The sequence below is a fragment of the Oncorhynchus gorbuscha genome, linkage group LG20 (genome assembly GCF_021184085.1).
Source record: "Oncorhynchus gorbuscha isolate QuinsamMale2020 ecotype Even-year linkage group LG20, OgorEven_v1.0, whole genome shotgun sequence".
Lineage (NCBI taxonomy): Eukaryota > Metazoa > Chordata > Actinopteri > Salmoniformes > Salmonidae > Oncorhynchus > Oncorhynchus gorbuscha.
In genome coordinates this window covers 44,708,610-44,723,742 of record NC_060192.1, presented here as the reverse complement: position 1 = coordinate 44,723,742, position 15,133 = coordinate 44,708,610, and the positions used below count along the sequence as shown (strand labels likewise).

General features: G+C 38.1%; 1 protein-coding gene across 2 annotated transcripts in view; it reads left to right on the top strand.

Annotated features, from left to right (window-relative positions):
- LOC124007381 (dixin-like) overlaps positions 1-14,704 on the top strand; it is a 100,155-nt gene extending 85,451 nt beyond the window's left edge. For both annotated transcript variants that reach the window (XM_046317885.1, XM_046317884.1), the window contains 6 exons: positions 1,493-1,633; positions 2,080-2,146; positions 8,195-8,303; positions 13,338-13,446; positions 14,061-14,140; positions 14,221-14,704. In XM_046317885.1, coding sequence (XP_046173841.1) covers positions 1,493-1,633; positions 2,080-2,146; positions 8,195-8,303; positions 13,338-13,446; positions 14,061-14,140; positions 14,221-14,242 — 528 coding nt within the window. In that variant the 3' untranslated portion in view covers positions 14,243-14,704. The remainder of the gene's footprint in view (positions 1-1,492; positions 1,634-2,079; positions 2,147-8,194; positions 8,304-13,337; positions 13,447-14,060; positions 14,141-14,220) is intronic.
- Positions 14,705-15,133: the final 429 nt, after the last annotated feature.

The window sequence follows — 15,133 nt, the reverse complement described above, 5'->3', positions numbered from 1 at the left end:
ACACAAGTAAATTGTCTGCTTCTCTAGTAGAACCCATGTTCTCAACACCCAGACTGGCTGCAGGGTGCCAGAGTGGAGACCATAAAACACAGCATTAGTAGGACAGAAATATCTTACTGTTCGTTCAGTAAATAATTGTTACCAACAAATAAGGTGAATACATTATTTTTCCCTCACACATGCTGACTGCAGGAATGGCCACCATAATAGCAGCTCCCAGATAATTTAATTTTAACTTCTCTACCATAAGCCACCTCCTAAGTCGTTTTATAGAATTTGGCAATACGTCTCACAACCGCAGACCATGTGTACCAACGCCAGCCCAGGACCTCCACATCCGACTCCTTCACCTGCTGGATCACCTGAGACCAGCCACCCGGACATCTGATGAAACTATGAACAAAGAATTTCTCCACAAACTGTGAGATACGGTCTCAGGGAAGCTCCTCTGCGTGCCCATCGTCCTCACCAGGGACTTGACCTGACTGCAGTTCGGGATCGGAACCAACTTCAGTGGGCAAACGTTCACCTTCGATGGCGACGCTGGAAAAGCTCTTCACTGATTAATCTCGGTTTTAACTGTACTGGACAGATGGTAGACAGTGTGTGTGGCATAGTGGTTTGCTGATGTCAACATTGTAAACAGAGTGCCCCATGGTGGCGCATGAGCTACGGACAATGAACACGATTGCATTTTATCAATGGCCATTTGAATGCACAGAGATACTGTAACAAGATCCTGAGGCCCATTGTCGTGCCATTCATCCACCGCCATCATCTCATGTTTCAGCATGATAATACACAGTCCCATGTCGCAAGGATCTGTACACAATTCCTGGAAGCTGAAAATGTCCCAGTTCTTCCATGGCCTGCACACTCACTAGACATGTCAACCCTTGGAGCATGTTTGGGATGCTCTGGATTGACTTGTATGACAGAGTGTTCCAGTTCCCACCAATATCCAGCAACTTCACACAGTCATTGAAGAGGAGGGGGAACATTCCACAGACCACAATCAACAGCCTGATCAACTCTATGTGAAGGAGATGTGTCGCGCTGCATGAGGCAAATGGTGGTCACACCAGATACTGACTGGTTTTCTGATCCACGCCCCTACATTTTTTTAAGGTATCTGTGACCAACAGATGCATATCTGTATTCCTAGTCATGTAAAATCCATAGATTAGGGCCTAATGAATTTAATTCAATTCTCTGGTTTCCTCATATGAACTGTAACTCAGTAAAATCTTTGAAAATGTTGCATGTTGTATATATTTTTTTGGTTCAGTGTGTATATACATATACTGTGTGTGTGTGTGTGTGTGTGTGTGTGTGTGTGTGTGTGTGTGTGTGTGTGTGTGTGTGTGTGTGTGTGTGTGTGTGTGTGTGTGTGTGTGTGTGTGTGTGTGTGTGCGTGCGTGCGTGCGTGCGTGCGTGCGTGCGTGCGTGCGTGCGTGCGTGCGTGCGTGCGTGCGTGCGTGCGTGCGTGTAGGCTGAGGAGCTGCAGCTGGTGCGATCAGCGTTGAGAAGTCTGAGAGGAGTGTTCCGAGAGCAGGATCCTCAACACCACACTCTGGATACACTGGAGCAGGGCATCACATCACTGACCGACAGACTGACACACACACACCAGGTACACAGACCCACCAGGTACACACCAGGTACACAGACCCACTAGATACACAGACGCACCCAGGTACACACCAGGTACACAGACACACCAAGTACACAGACCCACCAGGTACACAGACCCACCAGGTACACAGACCCACCAGGCACACAGACCCACCAGGTACACAGACCCACCAGGCACACAGACCCACCAGGTACACAGACCCACCAGGTACACAGACACACCAGGTACACAGACACACCAGGTACACAGACCCACCAGGCACACAGACACACCAGGTACACAGACACACCAGGTACACATACCCACCAGGTACACAGACACACCAGGTACACAGACACACCAGGTACCCACCAGGTACACAGACACACCAGGTACCCACCAGACTCTCTCTTTCAACTTGTGCTATTAGAAATCTCTTGACTGTCGTGTGTTGTGTTCCTTAGGGGAAGGGGAAGTCTTCAGGATGCAACAGAGCCACACACAACCAGCACGACTCCTGGCCTCCAAGCAGTAAGATCACACACCGATGCCACAATGCATTATATTGTACAGCGAATGCTGCAGCAGAGGCGAACTCTTTCGTCCGTGAGCGACACATTGGTGGTGGTTCAGTGGGAAACTTAACAAAAATAATAAAAATAATTAAGTAGGTCATCTTAGCATTATTTCACACCTTGATAGCTCTTCTTTGTCTATAAAAAATTACGGGAACGTTTGAAAAAGTCCCAGGACACATGAGAATATATGAAAAAAATGAAAATATACGGATGGTTAAAGGCCGACATTTGGTCGTTTCAATGAAAAACACCTTGTAACATGACTGTAGAAAGGGATTGGAGAACTCGTTTAATCCCACCTATAGGGCTTATTTTCTTTCTGAAGAACAACAACCATTCACTGTTTATAATATCAAAAATAGTCTACCATGTAACTTACAGTATATTAAGGCCATGTCTACTTAATAAAAATAAAAAATTGGATGAAGCCTCTTTTCCTCAAAAATAGTTAGAACATATATTATCTATATTATACCTTACGTATACAGAAGTTCAGAAGTTCACATCCACTCAGGTTGGACTCATTAAAACTAGTTTTTCAACCATCCCACAAACTTTTTGTTAACAAACTATAGTTTTGGGAAGTCAGTTAGGACGTCTACTTTGTCCATGACACAAATTATTTTTCCAACAATTGTTTTACAGGCAGATTATTTCACTTATAATTCACTGTATCACAATTCCAGTGGGTCAGAAGTTTACATACACTAAGTTGACTGTGCCTTTAAACAGCTTGGAAAATTCCAGAAAATAATGTCATGGCTTTAGAAGCTTCTGATAGGCTGATTGAGTGAATTTGAGTCAATTAGAGGTGTACGTGTGGATGTATTTCAAGGCCTACCTTCAAACTCAGTGCCTCTTTGCTTGACATCATGGGAAAATCAAAATAAATTAGACGACCTCAGAAAAGAAAAGAAATTGTACACCCCCACAAGTCTGGGTTCCCAGAACAACAGCAGAGCAAGGGGAACTTCAAGGTCTCAGAGCAAGTGACGTCACCGATTGAAACGCTATTTAGAGCGCAGTAGTTTAGACAGACAGTTTAGGCTCACCGCTAACTAAGCTAGCCGTTTCACATCCGTTACACAAGGAAGAAGCCACTGCTCCAAAACCACCATAAAAAAGCAGACTACGGTTTGCAACTGCACATGGGGACAAAGATCATACTTTTGGAGAAATTTCCTCTGGTCTGATCAGTCGGGATGTTAAAGTTTGATCGCAAATGGGTCTTCCAAATGGACAATGACCCCAAGCAAAGTTGTTGCAAAATACCTTAAGGGCAACAAAGTCAAGGTATTGGAGTGGCCACAAAGCCCTGAACTCGATCCCATATGAAATTTGTGGGCAGAACTGAAAAAGTGTGTGCGAACAAGGAGGCCTACAAACCTGACTCAGTTACAGCAGCTCTGTAAGGAGGAATGGGCCAAAATTCACCCAAGTTATTGTGGGAAGCTTGTGGAAGGCTTCCCGAAACGTTTGATCCAAGTTAAACCATTTAAAGGCAATGCTACCAAATACTAATTGAGTGTATGTAAACGTCTGACCCACTGGGAATGTGATGAAAATTAAAGCTGAAATAAATAATTATCTCTACTATTATTCTGACATTTCACATTCTTAAAATAAAGTGGTGATTCATCAGAGAAAATGACTTTACCCCAGTCCTCAGTCAGTCCAATCCCTATACCTTTTGCAGAATATCAGTCTGTCTCTGATGTTTTTCCTGGAGAAAAAAAGTTTGGTCGCTTCTTTGCTGCCCTTCTTGACACCAGGCCAACCTCCAAAAGTCTTTGCCTCACTGTGTGTGTAGATGCACTCACACCTACCTGCTGCCATTCCTGAGCAGCTCTGTACTGGTGGTGCCCCGATCCTGCAGCTGAATCAACTTTAGGAGACGGTCCTGGCGCTTGCTGGACTTTCTTGGGCACCCTGAAGCCTTCTTTACAACAATTGAACTGCTCTCCTTGAAGTTCTTGATGATCCGATAAATGGTTGATTTAGGTGCAATCTTACTGGCAGCAATATCCTTGCCTGTGAAGCCCTTTTTGTGCAAAGCAATGATGACGACACATGTTTCCTTTCAGTTAACCATGGTTGACAGAGGAAGAAAATTTTAATTCCTTCTTTTGAAGCTTCCAGTCTGTTATTCGAAGTCTATCAGCATAACAGAGTGATCTCCAGCCTTGTCCTCGTCAACACCGACACCTGTGTTAACGAGAGAATCACTGACATGATGTCAGCTGGTCCTTTTGTGGCAGGGCTGAAATGCAGTAGAAATGTTTTATTGGGATTCAGTTCATTTGCATGGCAAATGGGACTTTACAATGAATTGCAATTCATCTGATCACTCTTCCATGTAGTCATGGCTCTATGTAGTACTGTGTGCCTCCCATAGTCTGTTCTGGACTTGGGGATTGTGAAGAGACCTCTTGTGGCATATCTTGTGGGGTATGCATGGGTGTCCGAGCTGTGTGCCAGTAGTTTAGACAGACAGCTTGGTGCATTCAACATTCAACACCTCTCACAAATAAAAGTAGTGATGAAGTCAATCTCCTCCACTTTCAGCCAGGAGAGATTGACATGCATATTATTAATGTTAGCTCTCTGTGTACATCCAAGGGCCAGCCATGCTGCCCTTTTCTGAGCCAATTGCATTTTTCCTAAATCCTTTTTTGTGGCACCTGACCACACGATTGAACAGTACTCAAGGTGCAACAAAACTAGGGCCTGTAGGACCTGCCTTGTTGACAGTGTTATTAAGAAGGTAGAAACTAGGGCCTGTAGGACCTGCCTTGTTGATAGTGCTGTTAAGAAGGCAGAGCAGTGCTTTATTATGGACAGACTTCTCACCATCTTAGCTACTACTGCATCAATATATTTTGACCAGGACAGTTTACAATCTAGGATCTCAACTTGCCCAATTTCCCCATTATTTTTTACAAGATTTAGTTGAGGTTTTGCGTTTAGTGAGTGTTTTGTTCCATATACAATGCTTTTAGTTTTAGAAATATTTAGGGATAACTTTATCCTTGCCACCCGTTCTGAAACTAGCTGCAGCTCTTTGTTAAGTGTTGCGGTCATTTCAGTTGCTGCAGTAGCTGACGTGTATAGTGTTGAATCATTTGCATACATAGACACTCTGGCTTTACTCAAAGTCAGAGGCATGTCGTTAGTAAAGATTGAAAAAAGCAAGGGGCCTAAACAGCTGCCCTGGGAAACTCCTGATTCTAACTGGATTATATTTGATAGGATTCCATTAAAGAAAACCATCTGTGTTCTGTTAGACAAGTAACTCTTTATCCACATTATAGAAGGGGGTGTAAATCCAGAACACATATGTTTTTCCAGCAGCAGACTATGATCGATAATTTCAAAAGCTGCACTGAAGTCTAACAAGATAGCCCCCACAATCATTTGATCATAAATTTCTCTCTGCCAATCATCAGTCATTTGTGTAAGTGCTGTGCTTGTTGAATGTCCTTCCCTATAAGCATGCTGAAAGTCTGTTGTCAATTTGTTTACTGTGAAATAGCATTGTATCTGGTCAAACACTATTTTTTCCAGAAGTTTACTAAGAGTTGGTAACAGGCTGATTGGTCGGATATTTGAGCCAGTAAAGGAGGCTTTAGTATTCTTGGGTAGCTGATTGACTTTAGCTTCCCTCCAGGCCTGAGGGCCACACGCTCTATTAGGCTTAAATTGAAGATGTGGCAAATAGGAGTGTCAATTTCATCTGCTATTATCCTTTGTAATTTTCCATCCAGATTGTCAGACCCTGGTTGCTTGTCATCGTTGATAGACAACAATCATGTTTTCACCTCTTCCACACTGACTTTGCAGAATTCAAAAGTACATTCTTGTCTTTCATGATTTGGTCTGAAAAACTTGGATGTGTAAGCGTTTGTTTGTCAGCATTTGTTGCTGGCATGTCATCCCTACGTTTGCTTATCTTGCCAATGAAAAAGTCATTAAAGTAGTTTGCAATATCAGTGGGCTTTGTGATGAATGAGCCATCTGATTCAATTAATGAAAAAGTCATTAAAGTAGTTTGCAATATCAGTGGGCTTTGTGATGAATGAGCCATCTGATTCAATTAATTCAATAAATGAAGGAGCCGCTTTTTCCCAAAAAATTTAAGTTGCCCTTTTTACAATCATTCTTTATGTAATTGATTTGTTTCATAGTGTAGTTTGTTTCTTTTTATTTTGTTTAGTTGATTTTGCAATTTACAGTGCGTTTGCCAATCAGTTGTGCAGCAATACGTATTTGCCATTCCTTGTCAGGACCCGGTTACGAACCCGGGTCCGGAGTGAGAAACTGTCACTTAACCAACTGAGCCACAAATAGTTGGCAGAACCCAGAAGATGAGGCAGACACAGCAGTACTTGAGACGGTGTATTTAATGAAGTAAAAAGTGAAGTTCTTCAGGAAAACATGTAACTCCACAACCTCAAAAGGAATCCTACAAGAACAAATGTAATCCTCCAAGACAAAAAAGGTAAATCCACAAGGTGGAAGGTAAAACACAAAAAGCCTCAAAAGATACTCAAAAAACAAACAAACAAGAACAAAAAAACAGAATTCCACAAGAGAGTCCACCGGGATCAACAAGAGTTCTCAGAGTACTAGGGCTGGGTGCTAACATACAAACACAGAGCAAAGAACAGAGGAAAACAAAGGGTTTAAATACAATCAGGGGAAACGAGGCACAGGTGCAAATAATAATGGGGATCAAGGGAAAACAAAAGGTCAAAAGGCACAATGGGGGCATCTAATGACCAAAAACCGGAACAACCCTGGCCAAATCCTGACAATTCCTTTTACCTCATCCCTCTTAACCATACAATTTTTCAATTCCTCGTCAATCCAAGGGGATTTAACAGTTTTTACAGTAATTTTCTTAATGGGGGTGTGCTTATTAGTAACTGGAATAGTAGTTTCATAAATGTGTCAAGTGCAGCGTCTGGTCATGGTTTCTCCTCATTACACACCACAGACCAGCAGCCTCTGGTTGCTCCTCATTACACACCACAGACTAGCAGCCTCTGGTTGCTCCTCATTACACACCACAGACCAGCAGCGTCTGGTTGCTCCTCATTACACACCACAGACCAGCAGCGTCTGGTTGCTCCTCAGTACACACCACAGACCAGCAGCGTCTGGTTGCTCCTCATTACACACCACAGACCAGCTGCGTCTAGTTGCTCCTCATTACACACCACAGACCAGCAGCGTCTGGTTGCTCCTCATTACACACCACAGACCAGCAGCGTCTGGTTGCTCCTCATTACACAACACAGACCAGCAGCGTCTGGTTGCTCCTCATTACACACCACAGACCAGCAGCGTCTGGTTGCTCCTCATTACACACCACAGACCAGCAGTGTCTGGTTGCTCCTCATTGCACACCACAGACCAGCAAATAGTCTTTACATCATCAACATATGAATCATTACAAAACGTATTGTATGACCTCTTATACACTATATTAGGCCCAGCGTTTGGAACTTTGGTTTTCCTAGATATGGCTATTATATTGTGCTCACTACATCCAATGGATCTGGATACTGCTTTAAAGCAAATATCTGAAGCATTAATTAAGATGTGACCAATACATGTTGATGATTTCATTCCTGTGCTGTTTGTAACGACCCTGGTAGGTTGACTGATAACCTGAACCAGTTTACAGGCTCTGGTTACAATTTGCAGTTTTTTCCTGAGTAGGCAACTTGATGATAGCCGGTTAATATTTAAAATCACCCAGAAATAAAAAATACTTCTCTGTTGACGCAATTTTTGAAGGAGGTACCACTGTATTGTACACGGTCGTTGAGTGCACAAGGGGGTCTCCGCAGACCTTCCCTGGCATGTGTTGCTTGACAAAAAGTAAAGTCAGCCACACACATGAAATGTCCTCTTTTTCTGATGGTATGTGTGTTTCAGAGATGGCCCACTCCTACAGTAGTCCATTGCTGAGCTCGTGATGGTGTGTGTGTTTCAGAGATGGCCCACTCCTACAGTAGTCCATTGCTGAGCTCGTGTGGTTCCACTAAGGTCCTCTACTTTACAGACCACTCACACACACCCTGCATGATCCACATCAACAAGAGGTACGTGTGTTTACCTAACTTCTAATCATAACTAATGTATCTGGGACCTTGAAATGTTTCAGAATCATCTGTATTCAAAATACATTTGCATGAACAGTAATTTAATTTGGTGAAATGGTGCTGCCACAATAAACAGGATATAATATATACAACAGGATATAATATATACAATAAACAGGATATAATATATACAACAGGATATAATATATACAATAAACAGGATATAATATATACAACAGGATATAATATATACAATAAACAGGATATAATATATACAACAGGATATAATAAATACAATAAACAGGATATAATATATACAACAAACAGGATATAATATATACAATAAACAGGATATAATATATACAATAAACAGGATATAATATATACAATAATATATACAATAAACAGGATATAATATATACAACAGGATATAATATATACAATAAACAGGATATAATATATACAATAAACAGGATATAATATATACAACAGGATATAATATATACAATAAACAGGATATAATATATACAACAGGATATAATATATACAATAAACAGGATATAATATATACAATAAACAGGATATAATATATACAACAGGATATAATATATACAATAAACAGGATATAATATATACAATAAACAGGATATAATATATACAATAAACAGGATATAATATATACAATAATATATACAATAAACAGGATATAATATATACAACAGGATATAATATATACAATAAACAGGATATAATATATACAATAAACAGGATATAATATATACAACAGGATATAATATATACAATAAACAGGATATAATATATACAACAGGATATAATATATACAATAAACAGGATATAATATATACAATAAACATGATAGAATATATACAATAATATATACAATAAACAGGATATAATATATACAATAATATATACAACAGGATAGAATATATACAATAAACAGGATATAATATATACAACAGGATATAATATATACAATAAACAGGATATAATATATACAACAGGATATAATATATACAATAAACAGGATATAATATATACATTAAACAGGATATAATATATACAATAATATATACAACAGGATATAATATATACAATAAACAGGATATAATATATACAACAGGATATAATATATACAATAAACAGGATATAATATATACAACAGGATATAATATATACAATAAACAGGATATAATATATACAATAAACAGGATATAATATATACAATAAACAGGATATAATATATACAACAGGATATAATATATACAATAAACAGGATATAATATATACAACAGGATATAATATATACAATAAACAGGATAGAATATATACAATAAACAGGATAGAATATATACAATAATATATACAATAAACAGGATATAATATATACAATAATATATACAACAGGATATAATATATACAATAAACAGGATATAATATATACAATAAACAGGATATAATATATACAATAAACAGGATATAATATATACAATAAACAGGATATAATATATACAATAAACAGGATATAATATATACAATAATATATACAATAAACAGGATATAATATATACAATAAACATGATATAATATATACAATAATATATACAACAGGATATAATATATACAATAAACAGGAAATAATATATACAACAGGATATAATATATACAATAAACAGGATATAATATATACAATAAACAGGATATAATATATACAACAAACAGGATATAATATATACAATAAACATGATATAATATATACAACAGGATATAATATATACAACAGGATATAATATATACAATAAACATGATATAATATATACAATAAACAGGATATAATATATACAATAAACATGATATAATATATACATTAAACAGGATATAATATATACAACAGGATATAATATATACAATAAACATGATATAATATATACAATAAACATGATATAATATATACATTAAACAGGATATAATATATACAATAAACATGATATAATATATACAACAGGATATAATATATACAATAAACAGGAAATAATATATACAACAGGATATAATATATACAATAAACAGGATATAATATATACAATAAACAGGATATAATATATACAACAAACAGGATATAATATATACAATAAACATGATATAATATATACAACAGGATATAATATATACAACAGGATATAATATATACAATAAACATGATATAATATATACAATAAACAGGATATAATATGGTGGTCCTTCTGTAGCTCAGTTGGTAGAGCATGGTGCTTGTAACGCCAGGGTAGTGGGTTCGATCCCCGGGACCACCCATACGTAGAATGTATGCACACATGACTGTAAGTCGCTTTGGATAAAAGCGTCTGCTAAATGGCATATATTATTTATATATTATATTATATATACAATAAACATGATATAATATATACATTAAACAGGATATAATATATACAATAAACATGATATAATATATACAACAGGATATAATATATACAATAAACAGGATATAATATATACAACAGGATATAATATATATAATAAACATGATATAACATATACAATAAACAGGATATAATATATACAATAAACATGATATAAGATATACAACAGGATATAATATATACAACAGGATATAATATATACAATAAACAGGATATAATATATACAACAGGATATAATATATACAATAAACAGGATATAATATATACAATAAACAGGATATAATATATACAATAAACAGGATATAATATATACAACAGGATATAATATATACAATAAACAGGATATAATATATACAATAAACAGGATATAATATATACAATAAACAGGATATAATATATACAACAGGATATAATATATACAATAAACAGGATATAATATATACAACAGGATATAATATATACAATAAACAGGATATAATATATACAACAGGATATAATATATACAATAAACAGGATATAATATATACAATAAACAGGATATAATATATACAACAGGATATAATATATACAATAAACAGGATATAATATATACAACAGGATATAATATATACAATAAACAGGATATAATATATACAATAAACATGATATAATATATACAATAAACATGATATAATATATACAACAGGATATAATATATACAACAGGATATAATATATACAATAATATATACAATAAACAGGATATAATATATACAATAATATATACAATAAACAGGATATAATAGATACAATAAACAGGATATAATATATACAATAATATATACAATAAACAGGATATAATATATACAATAATATATACAATAAACAGGATATAATATATACAATAAACAGGATATAATATATACAATAAACATGATATAATATATACAACAGGATATAATATATACAATAAACAGGATATAATATATACATATCTAGACGCAGAATCCACACGTAATGAATGTCCCAGGAGACTAAGGCCTTCCTCCAGAGCCTTCAGAAAGTATGTTCATCTTTTCCATATTGTTGTATTACATCTGAGTTTAAAACGGTTTAAATTGAGATTTTGTGTCACTGGCCTACACACAATATCCCATAATGTTAAAGTGGATTTTAAAAAAATATATTTCTTTACATTTTTTTTTACAAATGATGTAAAAATGAAAAGCTGTAATCTCTTGGGTCAATAAGTATTCGACTCCTTTATTATCTCAAGCCTGAATATGTTCAAGCATTTACTTAACACGTCACATAATAAGTTGCATGAAACTGAAGATGGATCGACAACATTGTAGTTACTCCACAATACTAACCTCAATGACAGAGTGAAAAAGGAAGTCTATACAGATTAAAAATATTACAAAACATGCATCCTGTTTGCAATAAGGCACTAAAATAAAACTGCAAAAACTGTGGCAAAGGAATTAACTTTATGTCCTGAATACAAAGCGTTATCTTTGGGGCAAATCCAACACGTCACTGAGTACCACTTCATATTTTCAAGTATGGTGGTGGCTGTATCATGTTATGGGTATGCTTGTCATTTGCAATGACTAGGGAGTTTTGTAATAATACAAATAAATGGTATAGAACTAAGCACATGCCAAATCCTAGAAGAATGATTCAGTCTACTTTCCAACAGACACTGGGAAATGAATTCACCTTTCAGCAGGACAATAACCTAAAACAAGGCCAAATCTACACTGGTGGACATTGAATGTCCCAGAGTGGCCGAGTTACAGTTTTTACATAAGTCTTAAAAATCTATGGCAAGACTTGAAAATGGCTGTCTAGCAATGACCAACAACCAACTTGAAAGAACTTGAACAATTTAAAAAAGGTATTCCTTAAAGAGGTGGGGTTTCAGACACCTGAAAACCCACCTCTTTAAGGAATACCTAGGATAGGATAAGTAATCCCTCTCACCCCCCCCCCCCTAAGTTTTAGATGCACTATTGTTAAGTGACTGTCCCACTGGATGTCATAAGGTGAATGCACCAATTTGTAAGTCGCTCTGAATAAGAGCGTCTGCTAAATGACTTAAATGTAATGTAAATGTAAAAATGATAAATGTGCAGATATTGTACAATACAGGTTTGCAAAGCTCTTAGAGACTTACCCAGAAAGAGTCATAGCTGTAATCGCTGCCAAATGTGATCCTATCACTCAGTGGTGTGAATACTTACGTAAGTAAGATGTATGTATTTCATTTTACAATACATTTGCAAACATTTCTAAAAACATATTTTCACTTTGTGTGTAGATGGGTGAGAGATTTTTTTATTTATTTAATCCATTTTGAATTGAGACTAACAACAAAATGTGCAGTAAGTCAAGGGGTATGAATACTTTCTGAAGGCACTGGAGACTATTCACATACAGCCAACGTATTTATTTGTATGTAGAGATGTATTAAACGAAACAAAAACAATGACAGGATCATGTGCAACGGAGGAACTATAAAATGTCAGGATGATCATGTAGGGTGCATAGTCCGGGTGAGAAGATTATTGGCAACATTTGATGTGTGTTAGGTTGGGGAAAGTCACTCTGAGAGATGTGAAGACTGCAGTAGACAGAGATGACAACTATAGATTCCACTTCAAAGCCCTCGACCCCGAGTTTGGTACCGTCAAAGAAGAGGTGAGGAGGGAAGGAGAAACGAGAGATGAGGGAGAGTAGAGCAGGGGGAGTGAAGAGGGGAGAGGAAATGAGAAGAGGGGGTTGACAAGTGGCGAGGGGAGGAGAGGAGGGGCAGAGGACAGGAGGGGGTGGAAGGAGGGGGAGGAGAGGAGGGGTAGAGGACAGGAGGGGAAGGAGAGGAGAGAAGGGGCAGAGGACAGGAGGGGGCGGAGAGGAGGGGAGGGGCGGGGAAGGAGGGGCGGGGCGGGGAAGGAGGGGTAGAGGACAGGAGGGGGCGAAGAGGAGGGGCGGGGTAGAAGACAGGAGGGGGGGGGAGGAGAGGAGGGTTAGAGGACAGGAGGGGCGGGGGAGGAGAGGAGGGGTAGAGCACAGGAGGGGCGGGGGAGGAGAGGAGGGGTAGAGCACAGGAGGGGCGGGGGAGGAGAGGAGGGGTAGAGCACAGGAGGGGCGGGGGAGGAGAGGAGGGGTAGAGCACAGGAGGGGCGGGGGAGGAGAGGAGGGGCAGAGGACAGGAGGGGGGGGGAGAGGAGGGGAAGGAGAGAAGGGTTAGAAGGAGGGAGGGGTCTGGTGATCTATACCTGAATACAGTCACACTTGATATTGTGTGTGTATAGGTATTTGAAGACGAGGCGTTGGTTCCAGGCTGGGAGGGGAAGATAGTGGCCTGGGTGGAGGAGGACAACGGAGAGGAGAGGTACGCATTCAAAAACACACACACACACACACACTTCTCCGTCATTGTTCAGTCTGTCATTGTTCTTTACTTTTCCACAGGATTAAAGGACCTAGCTGCTGAGGAACTAGAGGACCTAACTGCTGAGGAACTGAAGGTCCTAGCTGCTGAGGAACTGAAGGGACCTAGCTGCTGAGGAACTGCAGGACCTAGCTGCTGAGGAACTAGAGGACCTAGCTGCTGAGGAACTGAAGGGAACTAGCTGCTGAGGAACTAGAGGACCTAGCTGCTGAGGAACTGAAGGGAACTAGCTGCTGAGGAACTGAAGGGAACTAGCTGCTGAGGAACTGAAGGACCTAGCTGCTGAGGAACTGAAGGACCTAGCTGCTGAGGAACTAAAGGACCTAGCTGCTGAGGAACTGAAGGTCATAGCTACTGAGGAACTAAAGGTCCTAGCTGCTGAGGAACTAAAGGACCTACAGTTGAAGTTGGAAGTTTACATACACTTAGGTTGGAGTCATTAAAACTCGTTTTTCAACCACTCCACACATTTATTGTTAACAAACTATGGTTTTGGCAAATCTACTTTGTGCATGACACAAGTAATGTTTCCAGCAATTGTTTACAGACAGATTATTTCACTTATAATTCACTGTATCACAATTCCAGTGGGTCAGAAGTTTACATAAACTAAGTTCACTGTGCCTTTAAACAGCTTGGAAAATTCCAGAAAATGATGTCATGGCTTTAGAAGCTTCTGATAGGCTAATTGACATCATTTGAGTCAATTGGAGGTGTACGTGTGGATGTATTTCAAGGCCTACCTTCAAACTCATTGCCTCTTTGCTTGACATCATGGGAAAATCAAAAGAAATCAGCCAATACCTCAGAAAAAAATTGTAGTCCTCCACAAGTCTGGTTCAATCAGAAAAAAAATTGTAGACCTCCACAAGTCTGGTTAATCTTTGGGAGCAATTTCCAGACACCTGAAGGTACCACGTTCATCTGTACAAA